This window comes from Myotis brandtii, unplaced genomic scaffold, assembly GCF_000412655.1.
Source record: "Myotis brandtii unplaced genomic scaffold, ASM41265v1 scaffold56, whole genome shotgun sequence".
Taxonomy (NCBI): Eukaryota; Metazoa; Chordata; class Mammalia; order Chiroptera; family Vespertilionidae; genus Myotis; species Myotis brandtii.
This window is the reverse complement of record NW_005370080.1, coordinates 1,707,494-1,723,298: the sequence shown is the minus strand read 5'-3', so window position 1 is coordinate 1,723,298 and position 15,805 is coordinate 1,707,494. Positions and strand designations below refer to the sequence as shown.

Genomic DNA, 15,805 nt, shown 5'->3' with positions numbered 1-15,805 from the left:
TTGCAGATGAGAGGCTGGCAAGTGAGGCGGGGAACGTTGGAGTCTGCAGCAAGCAAGCCTCGTGCTCGCTTCAGTGCCTGGCTGCCGGCCGCCATCTTGGCTGACAGTTAATTTGCATATACTCACTGATTAGCCAATGAAAAGGGTAGCGGTCGTACGCCAATTACCATGTTTCTCTTTTATTAGTGTAGATATTCTAATATTTGTAATGTTTGTTACTATTAAATTAATATTAATATTAGTGTATGTATAACAGAATAATGTGTTATGTTAGCTGCTAGAGAAGTTAGCTTTAAATTACTGTGTTGTTCTAGAGCTAATTTATATTGTGAGGGATGCTCACATGAAAACCAGGATTCTTCTCCGACTCCAGCTTCAGTATGTTTGAAAGAAATACTTGCCTCTGTAAACTGGATTCGGGCAAGCACCCGGCGAAGCACCTCTTGAACCAGAGATCGTAAGGCAGTCTGGACACTGCAGAACACATCTTCAGGTGACTCAGTAGCCTGCTATCCTCCAGATTCAAGTACTGTTCAAAAGCCTTTGGCTAGTGATGAAACAGGAAGAGATTACGCACTTCCCGTGACATAACATTACCCACTCTTACAGCCTATGAAGAAAAAATGTACATGATGAATGCAAGCAAGTGCTAGGAACCAAAATTTCAGAATAATCCAAGTCACTGGTGATGCAGCGCTTCCCAAGTCAGCATATCCGGAGCCACTACCCATGGGACTGAGGGGTTTCCCAGGACAGTCCCAGGCGAAGTGAACAGCTGGTCACCCTAATGTTATTTGCCCTAACCAGATTCAACGGCCTAAGGCAAAAGTCCAAAGCAAATTCAATTGTTCTGGGGAGCTTTGATAGGACCTTGATATTCCTGGCTGCTCTAGGAAAAGGGGGAGAAGGGGAGGGGAGGACCAGAGAAACAGAATGGTAATGAAGTGGGAGCAAGAACTAGGAAGAATCAGAAAGAGCTGGAGATGAAAAGGGCCCATGGGTCACTGACCACACACATGTGCTGAGCACTACTGTGCACCATGCCAAGGAGGCCCACCCACCAGGAATGTCCAGAGGAGGAGCTCTGTACCCAACAAAATGTACGTTGAGAACTCTGTCATCAGAGGAATACCGCAGGGGGAACACAGTACCTGGATTGGTAGCCTCTCCCACATAAGGCTGAGCAGCAGCCAACTCTAGAAGATGGAGAGGCTAACACAGCCGGCTCCCCAGGCCAGGCCCCATCCGCCTGGCCCATGCTACTCTATTTAAGGTCCACTGGCTACGAATGGGCTGTAAGGGCTAAACCCTAAAGTCTATACTCCCTATCTGGAAAAGCACAACCTTATCACCAAGTGCATGCAAATGTTTATTTTACTAAATACCTGTATCTCTATGCTTCTGCCAAAGAGGTGATTCAAAACCCCGCTGTGTCCATTATAACCAGACACTGCTACATACAGGGAATAAAAGAAAAGATAAGGTCACATCCCTGCCTTCGAGGAGCTTACAGAGCCCAGGAAAGAGGTAACCAGAACACACTGTAATAAAGCTGTGATGGGGATCACCACAGGATGTGGGCACACCCAGCTGGGAATCCTGACCCAGGCTTTAGAAGCCAAGAACAGTTTCCCTGGGAGCTGACCTCTGAGCTGGCCCACAGAACGCACAGGAGTTCACCAAGTGGGCCCGCGTATTAATATCTGGTCCAGTTCTCCCCTCTCTCGTTTAGAGGACCTCTAACCTTTTCTGTTTATCCACCTTACCTCTCCTACTTAACATTTCCTAGACCTTCTCAAGAACACCCCACGCAGCTCCCCAAAACAGGAGCTTTTCTCTAAGTACAAATTGCCAGAGGGCTCCTGCACTAGCCTTTCACCTCTGAAACTCTATTCTAGAATTTTGGTAGGTAATGCCAGTGGCGTGTAGGTATGCTTTTTCCACAAAGTGACATGGGTGAAAACACACACACAAACACATTTATATATTATGTCTCACAGCAAAGAAAATTTATTCCAAAAGGCAATACAAATAACAAACAAAATATAGATGAGTGAAGATCTAAAACTATTTATTGTCTTTTTCCCTATTAGACTATAAGCTCAGTGAAAGCAGGGGCTGTATCTGTTTTGCTCACTGCTAGTTCTCCAGTATCTAAAACATTACTTGGCATAATAAGTACTCAATATATAACTATTCAATGAATAAATAAATATTGGAATTAAATGAAATTTTGAAATATATTAATCAACATCTTGATAATAACTCAATGTACATCTTTTAGCCAGTCTTAAATTCTTCTAAAGTATGTTTTCTGATTTATAATATGCTTATTATAAGAAATCTTGAACATACAGGAGAGAATAGCCCTAACCAGTATGGCTCAGCAGTTAGAGCGTCAGCTTGTGGACTGAAGGGTCCTCAGTTCAATTCCAGTCAAGGGCAGGTTCAATCCCAGGCCCCAGTTGGGGCCTGTGTGGGAGGTAACCAATCAATGTGAGTCTCACATTGGTGTTTCTCTCTTTCTGTCTCTCCCCCTCCCTTCCACTCTCTCTAAAGATCAATGGAAAGAATATCCTTGGGTGAGGATTAATAAAACAAAACACAAAAAAAGGAAAATACAGGAAAGAATAAGGAAGGACATAAAGGTCACCCATGGTTACACTACCCAAAGATAACTAGTGATAATATTGAGGTTGTACAGCATTCATTTGTTTTCCTATATACATTACATACACACTTTTCTTTTATCAGTTGAACTCACCATGAATATATAACTCAGAATTTTGCTCTTTGTACTCAACATACTGTGGGCATTTTCCCAGATTAACAAACAACCTTAAAGGGTGAGTACCCTAAGTAAAGAGAACTTCTAAAAATAGAAAAGAAAAAAGCCACAAATTATATAGAAAAAAAATGCAAATGGCTCTTACCCATATGAAAAGATGCTTCATGTTGTTAATAAAAGAAATGTAACCTAAAACTACACTGAGGTATTGTTTCTCACCTATCAGATTGGCAAAAATGGCACACCATGTTGGCAAGCTGTGGGAAACAGCCACTCTCATCCATTAGTCATGAGGATGCAAAAGAGTGTAAGCTTTATTAAGAGGAATATGAATATTTCTAGCGAAGTAACATATGATCAGTCAATCCATTTCTAGGGAATCTATCCCAAAAGTATACTGGCATATATATGAAAAGATGTACACATAAACCTATTATCTGTAACAGCGGTCGCCAACCTTTCGGACCTCACAGACCACCGGTTGCCGACCACTGATCTATAACATTGTATCATAGTAAAAGACAGGAAACACCCCAAATAGCCAGCAATAGAGGATGGGTTGAATAAACAAGCATATATACACACAATGGAGTAGTATGTAGCCATGAAAAGGAATAAGGAATGTCTCTCTATACTATTATGGCATGACTTCCAGTATATATCAAGTGAAAACAGCAGGATGAAGAATAATGGGTATCATGTGCTACTGCTAATTCTAAGGAAGAGGGTGAACAGAAATTACATATATGCTTTTTTTTTTTGTGGAAGGAGATAATGTTTATATTACCTGAAATTTTAGTACTTAGCAAATAGTAGATGTGATTATTATATTTTACATATAATAGGTTTAGGTTATTTACAATGTTTCTATGACCCTAAATTCTTACTTTATGGAGAAAATACAGCATACCTCATCAATAGAAGGCAAAACCAGACCAAAAAGAAACTTAACTACCCGGAGAGGAATTTATATTAAACTTAGATACCTACCCACCCATCTACCCAACCATGCATCCATCCACTCACCCCTTCATCTATTCATCTAACAGCTACTCAGTGAGCCCCTACTGTATGCTTAGGGCCCATGTCAGGCACTTAGGTTGCAGTACAAGCAAGACAGTTTTCCCACTTTCATTTGTGTGTGAATTTTGTAATATAAATGTGGAGACATAAAACATTAAAGCAAGTCAAATGTTTCAGTGAACAAGTTTCAGCAGTTCAACTTTATAACAATATAAATAAACCTGTTAAATTTCTTTGTACAATGCCAGCATTTGGATTTTTTTTTAAACAAATAAATTTCTTACTGAGGTCAACTAAAATAACAAAACTGCTTTTTAATCTTCAGGTTAGAAAGAGCTTCCTAAATAAGATACAAAAAACAAGAGAGAGATATTGACAAATCCAATTGTATCAAAACTTAAAATCTTTGTACAACAGTGAGAAAATATTTTCAACATGTATAACAGACAAAGGATAAACATCCAGAGTTATCGTTAACTCTTAGAAATGAAAAAGGACTCAAACAATGTATTAAAAAGGTGGATAAATAAAAATGACCAGTAGATATTTAAAGCTGCTCAACTTCACTAGAAAATGAGGATATGGAAATTAAAATGGGTACCATTTCACTATCAGATTAACAAAAATTTAGGAGATAGATACTATCAAGTATTGTCAATGGAGTGGAAAACAGGAAATCTCATAATCTCTTGGAGGAAGCAAAATTGGGTTGGTGAGCAACCTGGCAGTTAAAATTTTAAATGTGTCTCTCCTTCAAGTGCACACTCCCCTTATAGGTAACCCATCCTAGAGAAACACGCACAGACATACACAAAGGAACATGGATAAGGGCATGTTGAAGGTCAGCATGGACCTATTATGTTAAATTATGGCAAGTTCCTAACAAGAAATACTATGAGGAAATAAAAAAAACACTGGTTCTAAATGAGTAGCTCTCAACCTAAGCCAAGCTTCAGAATCACCTGGAGCTTTTGAAAAATTACAATTCTGGGGCCCCACCCCGAAAGTCTGGCTTAATTGGTCTGCATAGAGGAAATTTTTAAAAGCTCCCATATGGTACTAATAGGAATTCAGGGCTGAAAACTGCTGATCTATCTGTACTAACTTGAAAAGCCTCCAAGACATTAAATTAAAAATAAAGTGTAGGGCCTTGGCCCACATGTGACTGAGTTGGCTGAGCGTCATCCCACACACCAAGAGATCGCAGGTTCAATTATCTGTCAGAGCACATGCCTGGGTTGAGGCCTCGATCCCCAGTAGGGGGCATGCAGGAGGCAGCTGACATGCTACCCCCTCACATCAATGTTTCTCTCTCTCTCTCTCTCTTTCCCTTCCTCTGTTGCTAAAAATCAGTAATAAAAACATATTTAAATAAATAAATTGCAGGGTTATATAAGCAGTGTGGTAATATTTACGTTTTTAAAAATATTTATACTAGTATATCTAAAAATATGTATCATTATATGTATGTATATGCACACATGCATACACACTCATCCATCCTAATGTACATAAAATAGTGTAGAAGAATACACATCAAACTGATAACAGGGTTTACTTCTTAGAAAATGGGGGATGAGGAGGTACTGTCACATATCTATGGGAACACAGGATTCATTTGGATTGTTTAATGCTTCAAGAATATATCTGTCTATTACCTGTGTTATCAAAAATAAAGGATGAATTTTTAAACAGAACCTTTCAAACTGTTACTGAATTTACTCCAATCATAAGAAAGAAGGCTAATTAAATCATGGAATAATTTGGACATCTTTGATTTAATGAGGCAACATTATATTTACAGATGCTCCAATGCCATGCTTAAATTATTTTCATTGTAATAAACTAAATGAATTAAATTTTAAGATTCTAAAGATCATATTTTACTTAAATATTTAAAACCCTCTCTTGTACAGTACTCTCCAGAGCTGAAGGCTTGGCCAGCTGCCCTGCTGACTGACTCAGTTGGAGCAGTGAGCCACAGGGCTCATCCTTAGTGCCCCTCCTCGGGCCCTGCAACCCAATGTCACAGTGGCTGCTTCAACAGAACTTTCAAATAAAACTCAATGATTTAAAAAAAAAAAAAAAAGACGGATTCATTTTTATAATGAGAGAAATAAGGAAAGAAACGACAAAGAGAATGTCAAAGGCCCACTGGCTTAGGCGGATGAAGTAAATGCCATCGGGTTCTCTGGATTCCCAGTGAGAGTACAGCAGACAGAATCCTGTGTTAATGGGAGGTCCCAGTGGGTCCAGTTAAATAAAAGCACATTTCCCAGCCTCTGCTGCAGATGGGCGGCCAGGCAACACTGTCCTCCACTGACTGACATGCAGCAGGAAAGTCTGTTACAGAAAGACAGGCCTGACTACCTTGCCCCTTGTGTTCCTGTGCTTTTTTCTTCAACTTGCCCTTGTTGCCTGCCTAGATGTCACCACTGTCTCTGCAGCATCCACCTGGTGAGCCCAAGAAGAAGGATCACACCTGAGCACGCTGCAGCAGGCAGAAGCCTGGGTCCCTACTGAAACTGTGGTGCTGGGATGCCAGCTCTGAAACACCTTGCCTCTGCACTTCTCGTTTCAGGAAACAAAACAATAAGGCTTCTGTTTTGGGATCTTCCTATTATGTGCAGCCAAACTTAAACCTTACCTCATACACAGGGAAAATTCTAGATAAAGCCAGTGGATTCTAGACCAGCATTAAGTAATACTATAGAGCAGGAGTGGACAAACTATGACCCGCAGCAGCCAAATCCAGCCATGACCTTTCCTTTATGTGGTGCCCTCGGCTGCTTCTGTGTGACAATAGCAGAGCTGAATGACTGCAATAGAGACACAGAGACCATCTGGCTCGCCAAGCTGGAAAGCGTTACTACCTGGCCTTTTACAGAAAACACGTGCTGACTCCTACTAGAGGGGTCTGCTCCTAATTGTAGCAGCACCAAGAGGTTAGAGCATTTCCCTAAGGTTCCCAGTACCACTGCTCACCCCCCTCTCCCTTCCCTTCCCTCCCCACCAACAGCCAAAAAAGCGTCCCTCACCAGCTGGGGTAAGGAGTCCCGGTACTTGTTGTTTAACTGGTTCACAAAGCATCGGGTGATCCAGTAACAGTCGACACTATCTTCCACCATCTCTTCCATGGCCTTAGCAATGGCAAGAAACACTTCATCTTCTGGCTTCTGAAAGATGAATAATAAATCTCAAGAGGGAGGGAGCAGAAGGGAGGAATAAATATTTCTTTGATAAAAATGAGAATGTACCCCCTAAACTTTGAAGAGGCTGCATTAATAAGTCAAAGTGGAACCAAAAAGCACCCATCCTTCACTAAAGAGAGGAGCAAGGAGGAGGTGAGAATGAGCGACCACAGAAATAAGTCTATGGGAACGTGTGCTACTGATGAGTGTCCAGGCTCAGGCTGCACTCGGAGGTTTTCCAGCTTCCACTGCAGTGATGGCGAACCTATGACACGCGTGTCAGAGGTGACACGCGAACTCATTTTTTTGGTTGATTTTTCTTTGTTAAATGGCATTTAAATATATAAAATAAATATCAAAAATATAAATATTTGTTTTACTATGGTTGCAAATATCAAAAAATTTTTATATGTGACACGGCACCAGAGTTAAGTTAGGGTTTTTCAAAATGCTGACACACCGAGCTCAAAAGGTTCGCCATCACTGTTCTACCACCAAGGCTGTCCATGAAAGCATCAGCAAACGCCGGAAGGCGTTGCTTCTCTCCACCCAAAAACATTCTCAGTGCTGAGGAGCACTTCTTTCACAACAAGGTGTTACACAGCACACATAACTGGAGACATTTGTCAATAAGGTAATTTCCAAAAACTGACTGACTTGGAAAGGACTAAGAAAGCATTGTTCTTTATTTCAAAGTGTTCATACAGACCTGCAGAATTTTGTTCTATCTTTAAGCACCTAAAACGTTAAAATGTCCCTCAAATCAGCATGTTAGGATTCAGAAGAATGGTACTCAAACTTTCGTGTCAAGACTCAGAACATGAAAGTAAACCCTTAAGGAAACTTCAACAAAAGAAATCTTATAAAAAGTGAAATCTGTTGAAAATCTATTGTTTCCAAACACCATATCTTACATGAAAATACATTTTCATCTAGGATTTAAGAGCTGAGTGATTTTAATGCTAAAAAAGAAACTAAAAGTATCTTTCTATTCTCCTAAGAAGTTCCAAGTTAAATCAAAATTCCTATTCTAATAAAAGTACTTCATTTTAGGCCTTCTTTCAACCTATTAATATTCTACTAGTACACAGATGTGTGTGATTATGTACGTGAATGTGTGTGTACACACACATATTTCCTTGCACCTGCTGAGAGAGCCTAGAAGCAATGATACACTAGGAAGAATGACCGTATCTAGTGCCCTATTCTTGGTTCCTAAATACCACACTCCATGGGAGTGGGAGTGGCTGATTCCAGGTCCAACACAGGGAAAGCACGAGATGAACCTGGAATATCTCTTTGTACCAGAAAGTAAAAAAATGCTCAAAAAGATGGGGACTTGGCAAAAAGACATAAAAGTATACTGATATAAATAAATAAGTGAGGGAGAGGGGAAAACCTTCCTTATAAACAAATAAAGGAGTCAGAAAATCACTATTTGGCCATCAGCAAAATTGTTTCAAGCAAGAATCATAAGTGGTTGGATATTTACATAGTATGAAACTTGCTTCCCAGAAGTTACTTATTAATCATAATGGGAAAAATAGTAACTTTACATTGGAGAAAGCTGGCAGACACCACCTTAACCAAGTGAACAAAGTTAGCAGCAACAGTACTAAGTATCATACTCCTGCCAAAAATGCAAAACCAGATTTTAATCATGAGGAAACATCAGACAAACCCAAACTGAGCAATGCTCTACTGCCCAGTAGTCTTAAAAAATGCCAGGGTTATGAAAGTTTGTACAAAGAAAGACAGAGGAACTGTCCCAGATTAAAGGGGACTAAGAAGACATGGAAATAAACATAAAGTGTGATCCCAGACTGGATCCAGGGCCAGAAGGAGGACATCAGTGGGACAATCAGCACAATGTCAGGAATGCCCACCAAGGAGTTGACAGTGTGTGTCAATGTTGATTTTCTGGTTTTGATAATTATACTACAGTACGTGAGATGTAACATTTGAGGTGATAGACGAAGGTATATGGGAACACTAGACTATTTTTACAACTTTTTTCTATGTTTAAAATGATTTCCAAATGAATAGTTAAAACATTAAAAATTTTAAAATCAACAAATCATAAAATTAGTGGGTAAAAGTTTGATAGGAAAGTTTGAAAAGGTTCTGAATTAAAACTTTTACTGTTTGTTTTAATAAAGGGCATTATTGGAACACTGGGTCAAATGTGAATGAAGTGAGTAGATGTTTATATTGTATCAATGTCAACTTCTTGGTTAGCTAGGGGAGGGTTCTTATCTTTAGGAAGTATACACTGAAGAAATCTGAAGTAATGCAATATCATGTTTGTATCTTATTCTCAAACTAGAGGCCCGGTGCACGAATTCGTGCACAGGGGGGGGCCAGCCTGCCCGCTCCGATCGGGGTTGGGGGAGGGGGGCTGATCAGGGGCGAGGCCAGCCAGCCCTGTCCCCTGGTTGAACTCCTGGTTAAACTCCCAGTCGAAGGAACAATTTGCATATTAGCCTTTTATTATATAGGATGGTTTAGAAAAAATATCCTATATAATAAAAGGCTAATATGCAAATCAACCAAATAGCAGAAGGACAGGTCACTATGACGCACAGTGACCACCAGGGAGCAGACGCTCAACGCAGGAGCTGTCCCCTGGTGGTCAGTGCGCTCCCACAAGGGGAATGCCACTCAGCCAGAAGCCCTGAGCTGGGCTCACGGCTGGCGAGCACAGCAGTGGTGGCAGGAGCCTCTCCCACTTCTGCTGCAGCGCTGAGGATGCCGGACTGCCCCCAAGGGCTCCTGGACTGCAAGAGGGCACAGGCTGGGCTGAGAGACCACCCCTGCGAGTGCACAAATTTCGTGCACCGAGCCTCTAGTGTATACATATATAGGAAAATGACAAAGCAAATGTTCAAAATTGTAGATGACTGGAGAACATGGGTAAAGAGTATATGGCAATTCTTGATAGTATTCTTGCAATTTCTCTATAAGTTTGAAATTACTTCAAAATAAAACATAGTATCTGAAATAATTAGGCAGATGGAGTCAGATGAATGTTGGAAAAAGATGTGTTGCTTTTAGTCTATAGACAAAGGGGACCCATTGAAAGTTTCTAAGGCAAAACATGATGCAATCAAAGGCTGGCAAGATGGGACAGTGTAGAATCGAGCTAAGTGTCGAACAAAAGTATCACTAACCAGTGGGAAGGAGGGACTTCGAGGCAACTTTCCAGACTCCAGCTGATACATGCGGAGATAGACTTCAACCTGAGGTGTGGCATCACTGACAAAGCGAACGACTTTCAGGGCATGAAGGACATCCGAGTACTGCCCCTTACGATACAGCATCACCTGGGTGTGTGACTCATGGTGTGGAGGCAGGATCCCTATACAGAGATCCAGAAAAAATAAAGGACAAAATATTAAGATACCAATCCAAACCCCTCCTCCATTAAAGAGAATCCTGGAAGAAGCCACCCATCACAATTAAACTAAAACTCACACAAGTATTTACCATATAGATTCTTTTAGAAATTTTCACTATAAAAGAATTTTAAATACCCTCAATATTTGAATGGCAACTGTATAAAAGAGAAATGAAATGGCATCATAATGCCCTTGAATAAGTGTGTCATCTAAATTCAAGATAATAACCATATCAATTACAAGATAATAACCATCCTATATAATAAAAGCCTAGGTGGCATCGCGCGATGTCGTCACAAGATGGCCACCACAAGATGGCCGCCCTCACATCGTCACAAGATGGTCACCACAAGATGGCCAGCAGGAGAGGGCAGTTGAGGGCGAGATCAGGCCGGCAGGGGAGGGCAGCTGGGGGCCATCAGGCCAGCAGGGGAGGGCAGCTGGGGGTGACCAGGCCTGCAGGGCAGGACAGTTGAGGGCGATCAGGCCAGCAGGGGAGGGCAGTTGGGGGCGATCAGGCTGGTAGGCAGAAGCGATTAGGGGCAATCAGGAAGGCAGGCAGGTGAGCAGTTAGGAGCCAGCAGTCCTGGATTGTGAGAAGGATGTTCGACTGCCTGTGGGTTCGGTCCTAAACCGGCAGTCAGACATCCCCCAAGGGGTCCCAGATTGGAGAGGGTACAGGCCAGACTGAGGGACACTGCCCCCCCCCCGTGCATGAATTTCATGCACCAGACCTCTAGTATCAATTATAATAATGATTTAATTCAATTACAGCTGCCAGCCTGGGCAACCCTGAGCTCCTGGAGGCCCGTCCAGTTTTCCCACTTGGCCCATGCTATGGACTGGCTTGTGTCCCCTCAAATTCATATGTGAAAGCCCTAACCCCTAACGTGACTATATTTGGAAAGAGGGCCTATAAGAAGGTAACGTTAAATGAGTTTACAAGGGTAGAGCCCTAATCCAATAGGGATAGCGCCTTCTAAGAAAAGGAAGAAATACCAGAGCACTCTTATGCTCTGCCATGTGAAGACAGTGACATGGCATGAAACTTTCTCCCCGGTGTTCCATGTCACAGGTGGCCATCGGAAGCCAGGAAGTGAGCTTCACCAGGAATCAAATCAGTTAGCACCGTGGTCTTGGACTTCCAAGCCTCTAAAACCAGGAGAATATAAATTGTTTAAGCCACCCAGTCTGTAGCATTCTGTTATGGCAGCACTAGCTGACAATATAGCCCCCTTCATCTCAGAACCACCAATTACCCATCAAATACTTCTCTCCCCAACAACTGAAACTTGCTCACAATGTATCCTACCTTCAGGACCACAGAAATCTCTAATCTGCACCGACAACACCACCATACATTACATTCTGATGCCATTTTATTCTTATTAACTCACTTAAAGATAGCTTTGGAGCAAGAACCATGTGCTTTTTTTAACAAACAAATGGCATGGAGAAAACAGAGTGGAAAGAATACAGAAGGTCTAGCCCCAGGTCTAACAGCAGGACTCTGAGGAACATCAGCCTGGGCCCTTGTTCCCTCACCTATCAGGGGTGGGCAATGGGAGGGGTAAGCATTTCACCAAACAAGCTTTGCAGGACACTAGCTCCTAGAGTCTTCATGAGAAAAGGGTGCCGTGGTCAAATAGATTTGGAAAGTGATGACAATGAATTTTCAAGGTTCTAAATTTTGCTATAAAGAAAAACATGTTATTTTATTTATTCCAGCCCCATTAAACTTAACCAAATGGTATAGCAGCACAGACTATGGAGTCAAAGTTTCTGGGTTTGAATTCTAGCTCTACAATTAACTGGTGGGTGACCATCAGCAACTCATTTGATCTCTTTTCACTTTTTCAGCGGAAAAATGGGAATCATAATAGCTTTCTCAAACAGCTGTTGTGATGAATAAAAATATCTATATACATAAAGCACTTAGAAAGGTAGTAGAAGTGTTAGCTAGTATACCTAACTATGGATCACTCTTTGGTACAAAATGCCGCACATCCAGTATTCTAAAGAACATTCTGGGAAACAAAAGTTGGATGAGCTTTAAGGACTCTAGCTAACATGATGCTATGTTAATTCTACAACCAAACTTGCTTAAATGTTCTTTCTCCTGACATAAATCTTTATTTACCTTAGCTATGGGGCTCTGTGCCAGGCTTCCAGAAAAGCCAGAGAAATACACTAAAATGTCCTCCAAATCTGGACTAAAACAGTACAGATTAAATAGGTGTAATTAAATCCTTATCATACTACTAGAGGCAGCACAATGTTCTATGTCAAACCTCACATTTGTTTTTTAAGACCTAGTCCTAGAAAGTCTTTTTCTGATATTTACCTAAAACAATATCATGTGTGGAGGGCTGCTGGCTAGCACATTCAGGCGTTTTTTAAATATCATTGGCTGGACCCAGAGTGCAGTCAGAGCCACGCCCTGGGGGCGGTCCTAGTCAAGAGGCTAGGTCGCCACTCAGTCTGACCTTCCCACCCAGGTGCTAAGGGGGATGGATCCTATTAACTCAAGGCCCACCCAGATGTGATGTAACTTCCTGTTACTTCGAATATATATATATTAAATTTTACTTCCGGTGCTGCGCGTCTGTCTGTCTGTCCCTCCATCAGAGGGCAGACGCCACACCCGGACCCAGCTTATTCTATTTTTGTGTCCTGTCTCTTTCATTTCTAAATCCCCAGCGCCTCTACTTAAAAGAATCGGTTCATGTCTCTCTCTCTCCGTGCTGGACTCGGAGAAGGGAGCCCCCCGACAATCATGAAGTGGGCATGACAAGGTCCCTGAGTAATCCACAGCCTATGTAGGAGGAGTCACCCTGTCTCTTACACAGCGTGGCAGCCCTAAATCCCCAGGGCCTCTACCACAAAAATAACAACAAAGACTTGCCTGAGAAAGACAGGTGGGGAAACACAGGTGAGGAATAAGCCAGATAGCCTGGCACTTGGGAAGTGTCACAAAGTACAACTGTGCCTCTCCCATTAATCCACTGTCATTATTCTATATAATAAAAGGCTAACATGCAAATAGACCGAATGGAAGAACGACCAGTCACTATGACATGCACTGACCACAGGGGGAGTGCCGCTCAGCCAGAAGCCCGGCGGGCCTAAGCTGTCAGTCAGACATCCTCCGAGGGCTCCCAGAATGCGGGAGGGCACAGGCCTGGCTGAGGGACTCCCCCACTGCCAAACTCAAGTGCACGAATTTCGTGCACCAGGCCTCTAGTTAGACACATAATATTTCCCAACAGAAATAGATAATATCTACACTGCCACCTAAAAAGCATCCTTATTTGGATGACTACTGGAAACACTAAGATTTAAGAAAAATGCTGGGGAAAACTAAAATAGCTGTCAACCATTTTCTAGATTTCAACTATACAGTGACCTACTAGAAATATAAGTACAAAGATGCATAACAAAAGTCATTATGCAGTGCTTTCTGAAATGGTTTGTAGTCAGACTTGGGACTAAGAATTGCCAAGGCCTGAAAATACAGTACATTTTTTAAAGACAAGGTCTGTAATCTATCCTACCTTCAAATGGGCTCTACACACCTGAGCTCAAAACCTAGCTTTGCTACTGAGAGGCTATAAGGCCTTAGACTAGTTATTTAGCCTCACAATCCTTTTCTCCAAGTAGCAAAATGGGGATACTGATATTTAACTCACAGGGAAATTCTAGGATTACTCTAATTTTTTTTTTTTAAAGAATAGCCCACCAATTTCCAGAGAGAGAGGAACATCAATGTGAGGGTGTGACACTGATCACTTGCCTCCCGCACACCCTGAACTGAGGATCCAGCCAGCAACCCATACATGCGCCCTGGCTAGGAATCAAACCTGCAACCTCCTGGTGCACAGGACAACACCTAACCAACTGAGCCACACAGGCCAGTAAATATTTTTTTTTTTTTTAAGAAAGAAAAGGAGGGTGGTATATATTTCAGCAGGCTCAGCAATTAAAGAGAAAAAGACCTTGGCTAAAAGGGATAACGTCAGTCACTTGTGGAACCTGATATACTTTTCCTTCCACAGAAACTGAGCAAGGTCCCTTCTCCTTCTTTAGCCACTCATCACTAGAATTGAATTCCTTTGGGCTTCTAACAAGTATACATCTATGACTAGGAATCACAGAAATGCCAAACTGAGTGCTAAAACCTAAAAGTCAATTTAGCAAAAAATGAGGCCTAGCTAAGTCTTTCCCAAGGTTACCCAGTTGACAGCAAAGCCTAGACCAGTTAGTTCTCCCAGTACAATGCTCTTCCCCCACCTTGTCTCAGGAACATACTTTACTTTCCCTTCTATCATTAATAAACTGACACTCAGGAGTAATATTTAATGTTTTCCCATTGAAGCCACCTCCTTAAAGGCAATCATAGTGAGCAGGAATTCAGTCTCCTAAGATTAGGCCCAATATTCAGTAACTTTTCCTTTTTCTGACTGATTCAATGACAAATGAACATTTTTGAAGATAAATTTCTAATTCTTGGTCTCATACCTAGAAGCACCTTCCATACCAATGCACGGTACATAGACGGGAGAGGAAACCTTTGACTAAAAGTACAAAGTTTCTCAATATCTAAAGGAAGAAAAAACACAATAGTTAGAAGCTTTCTGTGCATTTCATTGTTTACACATTAAAGTATTGTAAGAAAGGGGTTCCACCAACTGTCTTACTATACTTTGTCTTTAATTACTTAAAAACAATTAGTGTTCACAGCATAGGAAATACATTTTGCATATATTACTACATTTACAATAACATTAGCAGTAGTAACTATTTATATAATTTATTTCATTTAATTCACCTTGCAAGCTTGTTAGCTAGTTCTTGTTTTAAAGATGCAAAAAACTGAAGCTCAAAGCAGTTAAGCCACTTGACTGAGTTAACAGCAAGTGAGTGGCATAGTCAGCCCTCAAATCCCACATTTTCCCGTAAAGCACACTCAACTGGTCCTGGATCTAAATTACCCTGTTTGTCAAATGAGAATGACAATACCAGACATGCTTCAGGCACAGACTGTCTAGCCAGGATCAAAGATCAGGTGGGAAATGTTTTTGAAACTTTAAAAGCATGTAAAGTACTATTTTTAACTATGGTTCAGTTTATTTTACTTTAGTCAACCACAGAACAGACCTTATTATTACTGGCCTGGAAGAAACGAAAATGTTAATACATAATACAGTCTCAGTATTTCCATAAAGGAAAATCATGGCAAGAGCTGTTGTAAATTTACCCAGAAGCTATGATGACACCTCTGAAAATTGAGAAAAGAAAATATATGGGTCTAATATGAGAAAAAAATATTGATTTCTTAAGAGACCTTTCAAAACCATCTAACTCTGTCTCAGTAGAAATATAAACTTGAAAAATCCATAACTTCT

At 41.2% G+C, this 15,805-nt stretch overlaps 1 protein-coding gene across 2 annotated transcripts in view; it reads right to left on the bottom strand.

Annotated features, from left to right (window-relative positions):
• The window catches only part of TBC1D7 (TBC1 domain family, member 7), a 21,124-nt gene that overhangs the window by 3,565 nt on the left and 1,754 nt on the right, over positions 1–15,805 (bottom strand). Inside the window, exons 3-6 of one of the 2 annotated variants that reach the window (XM_005878416.2) lie at positions 14,919–14,999; positions 10,173–10,360; positions 6,850–6,987; positions 402–547 (exon numbers count right to left, since the gene is read on the bottom strand). In XM_005878416.2, coding sequence (XP_005878478.1) covers positions 402–547; positions 6,850–6,987; positions 10,173–10,360; positions 14,919–14,999 — 553 coding nt within the window. The remainder of the gene's footprint in view (positions 1–401; positions 548–6,849; positions 6,988–10,172; positions 10,361–14,918; positions 15,000–15,805) is intronic. The other variant, XM_005878417.2, reaches the window with a different exon arrangement.